At 39.8% G+C, this 14,432-nt stretch overlaps 1 protein-coding gene across 1 annotated transcript in view; it reads right to left on the reverse strand.

Moving 5' to 3' along the window:
* The window catches only part of KAT6A (lysine acetyltransferase 6A), a 107,157-nt gene that overhangs the window by 51,464 nt on the left and 41,261 nt on the right, over positions 1-14,432 (reverse strand). Inside the window, 1 exon segment of the mRNA XM_021078038.1 lies at positions 4,731-4,839. Within this exon segment, the coding sequence (XP_020933697.1) occupies positions 4,731-4,839 (109 nt within the window).

Below are 14,432 nucleotides of genomic sequence, written 5' to 3' on the forward strand. Positions count from 1 at the left end.
ACAAATGAAACAATCAAGAATCACCGTGTAACTATATTAAAGGAATGATGTAGAAAAAGGCAACTATTGGAGATCCTGCTGAATAGCACTGAGAACTTTGTCTAGATACTCATGTTGCAACAGAAGAAAGGGTGGGGGAAAAATGTAATTGTAATGTATACATGTAAGGATAACGTGATCCCCTTGCTGTACAGTGGGAAAATAAAAAAATATATATTAAAAAAAAATCAACTATGCTACGATGATAAAAAAAAAAAAAAGAAAAGAAAAGAAAAAGGCAACTATTTTAAATCAAAACATCAAGGAAAAACAAGACGCTCCTGGAAGCAAGCCTCATCAGGACCTGGAACTTCAATTCAGTTCTCAGTGGGCTAAACAGAATTTAGTGCATCACCCCCCATCCCAGTCTGATTATTAAAAGCGTGACAAACTCCAAACTTTTATTAAGCCTGCATTAATTAAAGCACTATGTGTGTACACATGCTCATATGTATATGAATACATAATATGCCTGGGCCATTACTGGAATAACACAAAAACTGTTTACAATTGTAACATCCTAGGATATGGAGCTAGAAATATTTTGCGGGAAAGGAATTTTACACTTTATACCCTCTGTGCTCTCATTTTTTGTTTTTGTTCTTTGGTTTGGTTGGTTTTTGGCCACCTCTGCAACATACAGAAGTTCTAGGGTCAGTGACAATGCTGGATCCTTAATCCACTGTGCCACTAGGGAACTCTTGTGCTCCCATTTTTTAAACAATAATGTGTTACAAATTTATAACTAAAAAATATATAATGAAAACCCCATCATTCAAAAATCAGTTCTGGGAGTTCTCTGGTGGCTCAGCAGGCTTGGGTCACTGCTGTGATGCGAGTTTGATCTCTGGCCCAGATCTTCCACATGCCATGGGCACAGCACCCCCCAAAAAAGTGAGTTATGTGCTCATGATTTAAGGCACTGACCTAAAACTACAACATAAGCAATGTTTCTATTTGATCAGATTAATAATAACTGAAAAAAATATTTCCTCTCCCAAGAGTTAGTATCAGCTTGATTCTCAAAAACTTAGGGTAGCCGATTCACCCTTAACTCTGAAAAGCTTTGTCCCTTTCCTCTAAAAGTTGGTTATGTTTATTTTTCTTCAATGAGAGAAAGGTTGGTTAAATTCTCTTCTCTTTTCTATCCCTAAATAATTTTGTTTTAAGAAATGATAAGAAATTTATCACAGGAACATCAGTAACGTCAAAGGAAAATGAGAGGAGGTGTTAAAAAAAAATTCTCATCCATAATCTCATTATCCTAGAATAGCCATTTTCGTATTCTACTTTTCCTTTTTAAACTAACTAAAAAGGGAGTTCCCACTGTGGTTCAGCAGGTTAAAAACCTGACACAGTATCCATGAGAATACAGGTTTGATCCTTGGCCTTGCTCAGTGGGGTAAGGATCTGGAATTGCTGCAAGCTGCAGTGTAGCCCTCAGCTGCAGCTCCAATTCGGCTCCTAGCCTGGAAAGTTCCATATGCCTTGAGAGCAGCCATAAGAAGAAAAGAAAAATAAATAAACTAGTTAAAAAGCCCTTGCATGGTTTTAATTTAGGGTATAATTTTTGTTTTGTTTTACTTTTCTTCATTATTTTTTTCAAGCAAACTTTCTATTCCTTAAACTGATTGCATTCCACTGAGTTGATACACTATACCCCACCTGACCATTTCCCTATAGTAAACATTTAGACAATTACCCATAATAATTATTAAGAACACTAAAATGAATAATTTCATGTTTATAGATTCTTTCCTTCTTTTAAGCTAATTCCTTAGAATAAATTCCTGAGAGTAGAGTTAGTGAGTGAAATGAAATAAATAATTTTTTAGCTTGAGAGGCAGACATGCACCGCCAAGCATGCTTCAAACCCTATGATATAACACCCAGTGCCACCAGCAAAGGACAAATATTTCATCAGCTCTAGTTTGGCTCTCTTATCTTTCAAGTTTTATAAAAGCTATAAAATGACACTTCACTGCTGCTTTGCTGTACATTCCTATTATTACTTGGGTAAAACATTTTTTTATGTGCTCAACTATTAACTTTCTCTCTTATAAACTGCTTGTTCATAAGCTCTGACCCTTGGACTTTATGCTTAGAAATGTAAATATGCTCTTCATACCTTATGGTATAAAGCTTTTGGCCCTTTGTCCTATTTAATGTAACCATTTTCCTCAAATAATTCTTTCTTTTTAAAATGTGTGGTATTTCAGTTCTCAATTTGGAAAATATCAAACTATATACTTGACTCTGTCTATATTTTCTTCCTCAGTTACTGTGAAAGGCAAGCTCCAAGCAATCCTCCTGGCAAGAACACCAGCCCACACCCTTGTGGTGTTCCCCCCCACACCAAATGGGGCTGGTCTGGGCCGCCAACAGGATACTGCTGAAATGACAGAGTGACTTCTAAGGTGAGTATAAAAAATACCACCGATTCCACCTTGCTCTCTCCCTCAGATGCCTGCTTAGGGGAATCAGCTGCCACATGTGGACACTCATGCAGTCCTATGTAAAGGTCCACAGGGCAAAGAGCTGAGGCTTCCTGTCAACAGGGAGCATTAACTTGCCAGCCAGGTAAGTGAGTCGTCATGGAAGCCTTTGGATGACCCAAGCTCAGGACCTGAATTTTTTTTTTTTTTGCTTTTTAGGGCCTCACCTGCAACACAGGGAGGTTCCCAGACTAGGAGTTGAATGGAAACTGCAGCTGCCAGTCTATACTACGGCCACAGCAACTTGAGATCTGAGCTTATCAAATGTAATGCTTCTTAGAAAGCAGGGCTGAACACAACCCTCTCCCTGTTTCCATTTCATTCTCATTTCACCTGAAGCAGATTCATTTTTGCTCGCCCCCCCCCCTCGCTTTCTAGGGCCACACTGCAGCATATGGGGGTTCCCAGGCTAGGGGTCCAATCAGAGCTACAGCTGTCGGCCTATGCCACAGCCACACCAGATCCAAGCCAATTCTCAACCTACACCATAGCTCACGGCAACGCCAGATCCTTTTAACCCACTGAGCTAGGTCAGGGATCGAACCTGCATCCTCATGGATCCCAGTCGGGTTTGGTTAACTGCTGAGCCACAACGGGAACTTCCATTTTTGTCTGTTTTACATTTTATTTGAGTTCTCATAAGATTTCTTTGGATGCCATTACTAAAATAGTTTGGAAATCACTTCATTGTATGACATGTCACTATATTTTTGTCTAATCTTTCATGATTTTATGGTTTATATTTAACTGAAATCCATCCAGAATTCATTTTGGCTTGTCGTATATGCTGGACATGGTCACCTACCACTCAAGATCTTTTTCCCCTCCTTCTAAGGCTTTTTATACATAAGAAAATTGAAAAGCTAAATACTATACGTCCTGGACCTCCCTGATGTTAGGCTCTAGAATTGAATTAGATTCTGCCAAGGGGATGTGCCTGTGGGATCTGCGAAAGGCAGTAATGAAGCAAAGACCATCTTCTTCCTGACACTGTTTGCTAATGACAAAGTTATAAAAACTCCAGCATCAGAGTTCTTGTCATGGCTCAGTGATTAACAAATCTAAGAACCATGAGGTTGTGGGTTTGATCCCTGGCCTCCCTCAGTGGGTTAAGGATCTGGTGGTGCCGTGAGCTGTGTTGTAGGTCACAGACTTGGCTCAGATCTGGTGTTGTTGTGGCTCTGGTATAGGCCGGCGGCTACAGCTCGGATCAGACCCCTAGCCTGGGAACCTCCATATGCCGCGGGTGGGGCCCTAAAAAGACAAAAGACAGGAAAAAGAAAGAAAGAAAGGAAAAAAGAAAAAGAGAATTCCAGTATCTACTCTTCACCTTCATGGTAGCTGTGATGATGGCCACGTGCAGCATTTCAGCACCAGCTACAGAACTCAACGGTTCTGCAGTACCTCCCACTCCCACCTCTTCCAGATGGAAGCAGATGAAATGGCTCCCTGGGGGTCAGTTCTGCAATGTCCCAGGAGTCAAGCCTTAAAGCCCAGTCCAGAGCCTGCCTCTTCAGCCCTTCCAACAAGCTCACAAAAACCTGATTCTGGTAATAAATTCCTTTGAAGTATGTACTGTGCTTTCTGCTTTCTGGACTATATCCTGTTTGTTACTGGTATAAAACACTAAACATTTAGCCAATGATCAAAGATAATGTAAAGCCTGGTAAGTTCCTCACATGTAGACCAAGAATATCTCTGGAACTGACAAATTAGGAAGCACTTTGAAAAATCTTTTTTAGAGCCCAGAATTTCATACAGCTCATCAAACTGCAGTGTCAACACTCTATTTCCCAGTGTGACATATGTAAGTTTCTATCAAGAAAAACAAATCTGTTATCATCCTAGTTCTATTCATGAAGCCTGAGGCAATGATTATTAAAAAATCAGCAATAACTTTCAACTAACTGCTGTGATTCGAACAGATGTTTGATAGTGAAATATAAAAACCAACAGAAAAAATAAGTCTATGGAAAGCTTTTTATTAAAAACAACAACTAAGACCTAATTTAAGTTAACCAAATAAAACATTTCAACTGAACATTTAAATTCCTCCCTAGTCTAGAAGCTCATCTGAGTTACCTAAGAGCAGAATCTAATTAAAACGTTACTTTCTTTAAGGATCAAGGATACAAACTCAGTTAAACATACTCTTGCCCCACAGCATCTGTTAGAAGGAACACAGGGGTCACATACCACTGTTGCCACAGTCTGCACAGGAGATGAGTTCCTCTGGCTTCTTTTCCCGGTTTTGTTCTTTTGTACCAAGACAGAAACTACAGATGGGGATTGGTTCAGCAACCGGCTGTAAAGAAAAACACAATTCCCTCAGCTACTGGTACTTTTTTTGGTATTAAGACATCAAAATTACAGTTTTAAATTCCTTTGAGAGTTACATGTACCTATAGGACCACCGTATTCCCCTCCTAAATTTCCAACTAAGCAGGTGGGTTTTTACCAAGCCTGATTTGGCTGGGCCTTTACAAAGCATCCTTGTAATGACAACTTTAGTCTAAAAAAATACCCCAATCATGTTGGTCACTTAGAAACTCAATGGCATGGTATGATTTAAACAAAGCAAATCCATCACCTAAGACTGAAGAATTCAACTGAATTAAATACAAGGAATCATAGTATCAGCCCTTAAGAGTGATAAGATGCATAACGAGCATGAGGAAAGGCAGAAGCCAGTAAGTGCTACAAGAGATCCATAGTACAAATGGGAAAGGTAAATTCTAATTGAGGTTTGGCAGAGAAGAGCTGAACAAGGAAGACAACATGTATTGAGTGCCAGTACTTAACACATGTGTGTTATGGTATCTTAAGAAGCTTGTCCAAGGACAAGAGATAGTCGTTGCTAAAAGCAGGTGTTTGTGTGTGTGTGTGTGTGTGTGTGTGTGTGTGTGTGTGTGTGTGTGTGTGTGTGTGTGTGTGTGTGTGTGTGTCTGTCTGTCTGTCTGTCTGTCTTTTAGGGCCGAATCCAAGGCATATGGAGGTTCCCAGGCTAAGAGGTAGTCATTGCTAAAAGCAGGTGTTGTGTGTGTGTGTGTGTGTCTTTTAGGGCCGAATCCGAGGCATATGGAGGCTCCCAGGCTAGGGGTCCAATAGGAACTGTACCACTGGCCTACACCACAGCCACAGCAACGCGCGCGATCCGAACCGCGTCTGCGACCTACACCACAGCTCATGGCAACACCGGATCCTTAACCCACTGAGCGAGGCCAAGGATCGAACTAAAAGTCCTCATGGATGCTAGGTGGGTTTGCTAACCGATGAGTCATGACAGGAACTCCCCTAAAAGCAGGTTTAAACCTAAGTCTCCAGGTAGCTCCACAGCACTGCGCCCCCTCCACCCTGAACAAAGGCAGTACAGGTAGTATAAATAAGATGAACCTCAGTTTGCAGTCTGCTAAGGCCAGTGCTTAAAGGATATGAGTTCTGTGATAGTGGTGGGTGAATGGGAGGCACTAGATTAGTTTTTTAAGATTGCCACAGAGATGTCCTATAAAGAATTTGGATTTGGAGTTCCTGTCGTGGCACAGCAGAAACGAATCCGACTAGGAACCATGAGGTTGTGGGTTCGATCCCTTGCTCAGTGGGTTAAGGATCCAGCGTTGCCGTGAGCTGTGGTGTAGGTCACAGAATCAGCTCGGATCCCACGTTGCTGCAGCTGTGGCGTAGGCCGGTGGCTACAGCTCCGATTAGACCCCTAGCCTGGGAACCTCCACATGCCTCGGGAGCGGCCCTAGAAAAGGCAAAAAGACAAAAAAAAAAGAAAGAAAGAAAGGAAGGAAGGAAGGAAGGAAGAGAAAGAAAGGAAGAAAAGAAAGAAAGAAAGAAAAAGCTATGAACTTAGAAGCCAACTAATTGCAGAAGTGATAGAAAAGGAAATGAATTAAATACGATAACTTATCTGAAAAGATGATGACGCCATCAACTGTGAAAGGTAAGTCATTTTAAAGAAGAAAATCAAGATGAAAGCAATGAGACAATGATTTTGATTTCAGATGTGTCTAGCTGGAGGTCATCTCAGTCAATTCTCAACTGTCTATGTGAAGCACTGTGCACAACAGTTTTACAAAGCCCTCAAGATGCTCCTAGTCTACTGGGGAGAAGAGATAAAATGTCTGCAGGTACCATGACAGACAGAAGTAATACTGTGGGAAACAAAGGAAGAAGTAGGGAAAGTGGCACAGAGTAAGGTGTCACAGACTCATGTTCTTCTGGAGGCATCTGACAGGCAGGTCCACCTGATGGGGATGTTCAAAGAAAATATAGAATTGTTACACAATCGGATTTGGGAGGAGGGAGGTATGAGCTTAGTTTGAGAGTTACTGAATTTAAAATGCCTATGAAATATCCACAGAGCAACACTTATGGACATTTTGACACAGAGATCTGGAATTCAAGAGAAAAATGGTCTGGGAATGAAAGTCTAGAAGTCACAGCAGTCGGCCCTCCGCATCCACGGGTTTCACATCCTTAGATTCAACCAACCGTGGATCCAAGTCATCTGGTTGAATCTGGTGGATACCTTAGAACCCACACATACCAAGGGCTGAGTTGGTATATACGAAATGGCAACAAGGCCATCAGCTGACGGGTTCTCCCATTGAGAACAGATGGAAAGAAGAGAGCTACGGTCAGTATTAAGTGACTGGCAGAGGAAAAGTCTGAAAAGGAAATAGTTTAGTCAGAGAGTTAGATGGCACAGCAAAACAGAAACGTCCTATACAAGCAAATTAACAGTACTACTGCTCAAGCCAAGAGACAAAATGAGAGACAAACAGCTGGAAGCTGTCTTAGCTGTAGTAAAGACAACCACATCCTTCCTTTAAAAAGAAATATGAGGAGTTCCCGTCATGGCTCAGCAGTTAACGAACCCGACTACTATCCATAAGGACATGGGTTCCATCCCTGGCCTCGCTCAGTGATTTAAGGATCCCATGTTGCCATGAGCTGTGGTGTAGGTCACAGACATGGCTCAGATCCCCAGTTGCTGTGGCTGTGGCATAGGCTGGCAGCTGTAGCTCTGATTTGACCCCTAGCCTGGGAACCTCCATATGCCACAGGTGAGGCCCTAAAAATAAATAAATAAATAAATAATTTTAAAATATGAAAAAGAACCAGGGAATAAAGTCAGGGAAGACTTCATCCAGGAGTAGAAAGTTGAAGTGACCTCTAAAGAGGGCAGAAGCCAGGTCATGATGTTTGAGCTTTATGCTATAGCCTCTACATACCACTAGAGAATGTTAAGCAGAGGAATGATAGCAGCAAGACTTAAAGTTTAGAAAAGCCACACTGTAAGTGGTTGGAAATGGACTGGAATGGACACGATCTATGACCCAGGCCATGAGTAATAAAGGCCTGCAGTGAGGTTCTGACAAAAAGACTGGAGAAGAGGCACAAGAGACATTTAAAAGGTACCTGGCAAGAACTGATGGCCAACTGATTTGGGCTAGGGAACACAGTAAGGAAGATGAAAGGCTAGAAAGATACCATTAAAGAAGTGAAGAGTAAGCCACAGAGTGGAAAGTATTAACACAAACTTAACTAGCAAATGTTCACGCCCAAATGTTCTACATATTAAGAACTCTTACATACCAATAAGGAAAAGACAGACAAAAGACTTCTATGGGTACTTTACAACAGAAAATACACGTATGATATACAAGTGGCCAATAAACAAAAGAAAAGATGCTCAACTTCACTAGCCATCAAGGAAGCAGAGCTTTAGGAATAGCTAAAATTATGAAGACTGGCAATAGTAAGTATTGATAAGAAAGTAGAACAAAAGGAACTCTCTTACGCTGCTGACAGGAATAGAAATTGACAAAACGACTCTGAAAACTTCCATTCCTAGCTATATACCCAAATGAAGTACATACATACACAATATAATAGAGCATACATAAAAATGATCAGAGTAGCATTATTCATAACATGTATTTCAAAAAAAACTTATCCAAATAACTATCAATCAATGATTGTAGAAAAAGAACTATATCCATACAGTAGAATATTACACAAACTACAGTCAACAACATGGACAAATATCACAAACAATACTGAATGAAAGAACAGACTCAAAAGAATACATATCATTTTATTTACATAAAGTTATTTATATAAATTCTCATAAGTCAGGACAGTGGTTACATTTAGGAAGAAAAGAAGACGTAATGAATTGGAAAGGGACTTCTGAGGTGCAAGCAATATTATTTTTCTTGACCTGGACGGCCATTTCATGGATGTTAATTGTGAATTAATTACAATATACACTTATAATCTGCATACTTTTCTAAATACATATTTTAGTTCCACAGTTAAATTCAAATCAATGAACATCTATGGAGCAGGTCAATGTGCAGGTGATAAGTGCCAGTGTCTGGTGATAGCATGGAGTGAAGTGGAGTGGGTGGAAGGGGCAGAGAGTAAAGGGAAGGGAATGAAGAAGTGAGACGAAGTCTGGATGGAGGAGTAGCAACATTTAGAAGCACTGGAGGACAAGCAGACCAGAAAGAACCAAGAGAAGTGACAACACAAGAATTTCAAGAAGCAGAGAGCAATCAACAACCAATGTTGGGAAAATAAAAGTAACAACTGGATTCTACAACCGAGAAATAGCTGGAGACCTAAGAGAGAGTCCTTTTCAGTGACAGCATAAGAACTAAAGTCATAAGAACCAACAAACTGCCATATGGGGACAGAGGGCAGAAGGGAGACAGCTAAGAGGAAATGGCAAAGGGTTTTGATGTGTTCTAGGTATTTCAAATGAGAAAGACTAAACCTATTTCAATGTGGAGGAGAAAGGAGAAGACACACATGGTCAAACAGATTTAAGAAACAAGAAAAAAAACAGGAACACATTATGTAGTAAGGTTCAGTGCTGCACTGGTGAATATGGCAGACACTACAGCTACAACATGTGGCTAAGTAAATATAAAATAAATTTAATTCCTCAGTAACACTAGCTACATTTCAAGTGCTCAACAGGCACATGTGGCTAGTGGCTACAGTACTGGACATCAAAAATACAGAACAATTCCATCATTAAAGAAGGTTCTCTTGGAGAACTCCAGCTTAGTAAGGAAGATGGATTTTTAAGCACAAGTAAAGGGTCTGGACCTCTCAGTATAGGATGGTACAGATGCATACTGTTTGCAGGTGGGTTGATGAGAAGAGGAAATGTCAAGGATGCTCAATTCAGATAGCTTCAATATTTCTGGAAAACAGAAAAATAAAATCACCTGCTAAAAGTGGGACAAGGATTGGCCAGATAGAGCATAAGAAAGTGATTAACTGACAGAGAAAATTAAAAGATGAGACTGGCTGGGTCCTAGAACAGAGATAAAGAACTCAACCTCCTGGGAGTTCCCATTGTGGTGCAGCGGAAGCGAATACGACTAGTATCCATGAGGATTCGGGTTTGTTACCTGGCCTCGCTCAGTGGGTCTCAGTGGGTCGGGATCTGGCGTTGCCGTGAGCTGTGGTGAAGGCTGGAGACACAGCTCAGATCCCTCGCTGCTGTGGCTGCGCAGGCAGGCAGCTACAGCTCTGATTCAACCCCTAGCCTGGGAACTTCCATATGCTGTGGGTGCAGCTCTAAAAAAAAAGAAGAAGAAGAAGAAAAGAAAGGAAGCAAGCAAGCACTCTCTGATCGAAATGTAAAGTGGATAAATAGAGCAAGACAGACTCTATTTATCTCTATTTATCATAGAGAATAAATTCAAAATACCAGGACAGAAAAGTTGATGGAGCCCTTGCAAAGCAGCCTCCATACGGTGACTATGAAGGCAATGTCATTTGCTTCAAGAAAAGTGGATAGGTATGAATTTGCGCATTTACAGAGGGCAGAAAAGGTCTGGAAATCTCTGTGTGAAAGGTGACAGGGAATCAATTTGTGATGGAAAACAAAACTGTCAATCAGCCCTAACCACAAAGTTAAGCTAGGAGAGAATCAACCTGTAGTACTGCCAACCAGGATGGTTGTACAACTTTCCTTAACATCTCTGGAGCCTTGTAGATGGACAAGATAAGCTAAAGGTTGAGAATTCCCCAAAATGCAAATACTACTATTTCTAAAATAGCGGGCCACAAAGTTAAGGCTAGATATTATAAGCAGAACAGGGTCTGACAAACTCAAAGTTTAAGGAGTTAAGGAATCATAGGAATCCTGATCAAATGGAAATAAAGGACCAGTGGGAAGAAAAAACAAATGGAAAGGGAGAAGGCCTGAGCTCTTCAGTAAGCAGAGGAACATTAGAGTTTCTGATTTCCTTAAGTATAAGATTCTAGCTAGTGAAGAAAACCCCAAATGGCAAATGTGCACAAATTCTTCAGTATTTAGTAAACACTATTCTAGACACTTGAAGGTACAAATGGTAAAAAAGACAAAGCCCCATTTTCATAGCGTTTATATTTTAGTCGAGTGCTGAAGAAAGTGAACTTGAAGACAATAAAGTCAAAAGTCTGGGAAAGCACGATTTTAGAAGAATCATATAATTGTGTTCACATCAGCAAAAACGATGACTGTGTCCAAGACAGGAAAGGAACGTTTTGCAAAAACTTTTGATAAATGACAGCTCCTCTTCCCCGCCAAACACACTCAAAATCAGAGCTCATGGTATTAGTAAATGGGAAGAACACCATGTCAGAACTTGTTCAATAAGGGAGCAGCATCAAGACTGCGTGTCAACTCTTCTTCTTGGGTCTCTCCCTGCCCCACCCTCTTTCTAAAATAGAGGTAAGAATATGGAAAAGTAGCTCCATAGGAAGATAAAGACTTGGTTCAATGTAAGGACCTGCCAGTGGTACACTAGTGTCTGCCATATAAGATACAGCATATCACTTCAGCAGTCTGGCTAAAAAAAGGAACAAAATTGGGTTGAGATAAAGACTCCTGTATAACCTGTAATCACTGAGATGGAGAAACCTACATTATAATGAGAAGTTACAGGGCAGAGCAGGGATAGTATCATAATTCAACGAAGTTACCATAATTAACATATATTAAGTATAGCAACATCCTTGGTTAATCTGCTGCTACTTCACACAAGGATAATGAAAAGAGAAGCTCTGAAAAACAAACTATTGTTATTTTTCAGTATAGGCAATGTAGTCTTAAAAAAGCAAAACTATGCAGTAATCTGTGTCTTCAAGCATTTACCTCTATCATCAAGAACTAGAAATCAAACTTCTCGATGGCAGAAGTTATTTAAAATCATACCTAAGAAATTTTTACCAAAACTGTTCCCGTGTGTTCCTGTATGTCCCCTGTAATATTACTGCTGTTAATATTTTTTATATATGATCACTGCTCCACATTACTAGATTCTGTCCAAACCAAAACAAAATAACTGAGGTCATTCAAATCAATTCATTAGGGGAAAGGGGTGGGCAGTGATTTAGACAAACTGGCTGCCTGGTTAACTTGGAGCTGTGTAAACAGTTTAACTCAATTATACTGGTACTTATCAAACAACCATAGTCTTAGACCTTGGCTACTCCGTACAAAAAACAATTCGCTGATTATTCCCAGCAATAACAATGTAAGTTTAAACAGCATTGGTATTTACAGTGTGAAAGTAAGACAGACTGAAGACTAATTTGTGAAATCAACTTAAAAAGACTGTTCAAAAGACTCAGATTTTACAGGAACACTAACACATGGCAGTACAGCCCTAATTTCCTTGACCTAAATAAACACTTGACACTGAAGATGTTCATCCTGTGACATCATAGGACCAAACATACACATAATAAATATTTCAGCTACCAAAACAAAACTGAATCCATAGAGAAACACTACTACCAACAGTGATCATATTTTAACTAATTGATAATTTCAGGGTTTTTTTAAAAAATAATAATTTCAGGGCATTTTTAAGTGCAATTTGGGAAAGAGTAATAGTATTTTGAGGAGTAATCATTTTAGCTGATGCAAAAAAGTGCTTTAAATAAACCCCCTAGGTTACAACATAATCTATGAGGTTTTCTTTGTTCATTAACTAAAACTGCTAGTTAGTTAATAGTGTGATTTTAGTATAATGCCTAATGATATTAAGAGCATAAAAATTACAACTCCAGATCATTCTCATCCCCAAAATACTACTGAGCATGAAAATCAGTGAGAAAGGCTGACACTACACTGGGTTCACTGTGAGATTTGAACCTGAAATACACTGGGGTGGTGATATTCATAACATTTTCCAAGTAAAATTCTATAGCTGATTTCAATGATCCTATATCACAGAGATTTAAAAAAAAAAAAAAAGACAGTCAATAACCCAGGAATAAAAATCTCTTAAAATATTTGGAGATACACAGAATGCCATGTGATCACTGTTCTCAGAACTATCCAAACTTAGTTCTTATAACTGACTGTTCTTATATCTATTTAAAGTAAACCTGCTTCAACAGCTAACAAAACAAGAACAAACTTTGCAGCAAATGATTTTACAAACCATTAAACACAGAAGCCAGAGTGAACCAGTTGGAAGGTTAAGTCAGAGCATGTCTCTGGCTGAATCAAACTCTCCATCAAGCCCAGTGACTTCATCTCGGAGTAGAGGCCGTATATGACCTATGCCCCCATATATGCACCCACAAATGCCTCTTCCTCTCACGTTCTACTCCTGCTTCCTTGCGTGCTCTCTCTTTATACCTTTTTGCATCTGCTTTCCCTTCTCTCCGGAATGCTCTTCTCCAGATCTTTCAGATCTCTACTCAAAAGTCATCTTCTCAGTAAGGCCTTCTTTGACCATTCCATCTAACATTTCAAAACCACCCACCAACCACAATAATTCATATCCCCCTTCCTTGCTTTATTTTTTCCTCTTTAATCCTTTTCACTAATTAAAATATTGTGCGTGTATCTTGTTATTTGTCTCCCACTAAATGTAATGCCCATGAAGGCTGATTTCTGTTTGTTGAGGGCTGTATTCCTAGTACAAAGAACCGTTCCTAGCATATAATATGCATTTAATAAGTGCTATGCAATGAACTAATTGTCTAGAAAATCTAGAAATAATAAGAAAAACAGCATCTGAGAAAGAAAAAATGAGTTGGCTATAAGCCTGATAAAGCTACGTGCAGCTCGGTAATAATCTTAATAATATAAAAATGCTCTACTGTTTTCATGTAATCTTACCAAATAATTTCATGGCCTTAAATACTACGTAAGATTTCTGTCACAGCGACCCACTGCCATTCCATTTCTCAAACTTTGGGGGAGAATCGTGGCAGGAGGCACTTAGATTGTGCCCCATGTCATGGGCTATCCTAGGCTGCCTTAAGCAACATGTTGAGCTCTCCACAAGAATCATTAGATGGCAGCATTGAGGCAAATACATAATAGATGCTCCGAAAAGTGGACAGATGGTTGAGCAGCATCCTGACTTGAACTTCTGGAAATAACTTTGAAAAAAAAGAACAGTAAAAATTTTGCCCAACGATCTCTACTACGTGAGGTTATACTATGAAATAAAACAAATATGAGGCAAAATCATTTAGAATATCTTAAATACAAGGACATTTTCTAGATTCTGAGATATATCACCTGAGATACTCATATCTTTATTAATATTATTAAAGTCCAGGAGTTCCCATTATGGCGCAGGGGAAACGACTCTGACTAGGAACACGAGGCTGCAGGTTCGATCCCTGATTAAAGATCCAGCGTTGCCATGAGCTGTGGTGTACGACGAAGACTCAAGATCTGCCATTGCTGTGGTTGTGGTGTAGGCTGGTGGCTGTAGCTCTGATCAGACCTCTAGCCTGGGAACCTCCATATGCCGTGAGTGCGACCCTAAAAAGCAAAAAAATAAAAAATAAAATAAAAATAAAATAAAATAAAATACACTGTTCTCAAGGCAAGCCCTACTCTCAGTTCTACCC

Source organism: Sus scrofa, chromosome 17, assembly GCF_000003025.6.
Source record: "Sus scrofa isolate TJ Tabasco breed Duroc chromosome 17, Sscrofa11.1, whole genome shotgun sequence".
Classification (NCBI taxonomy): Eukaryota; Metazoa; Chordata; class Mammalia; order Artiodactyla; family Suidae; genus Sus; species Sus scrofa.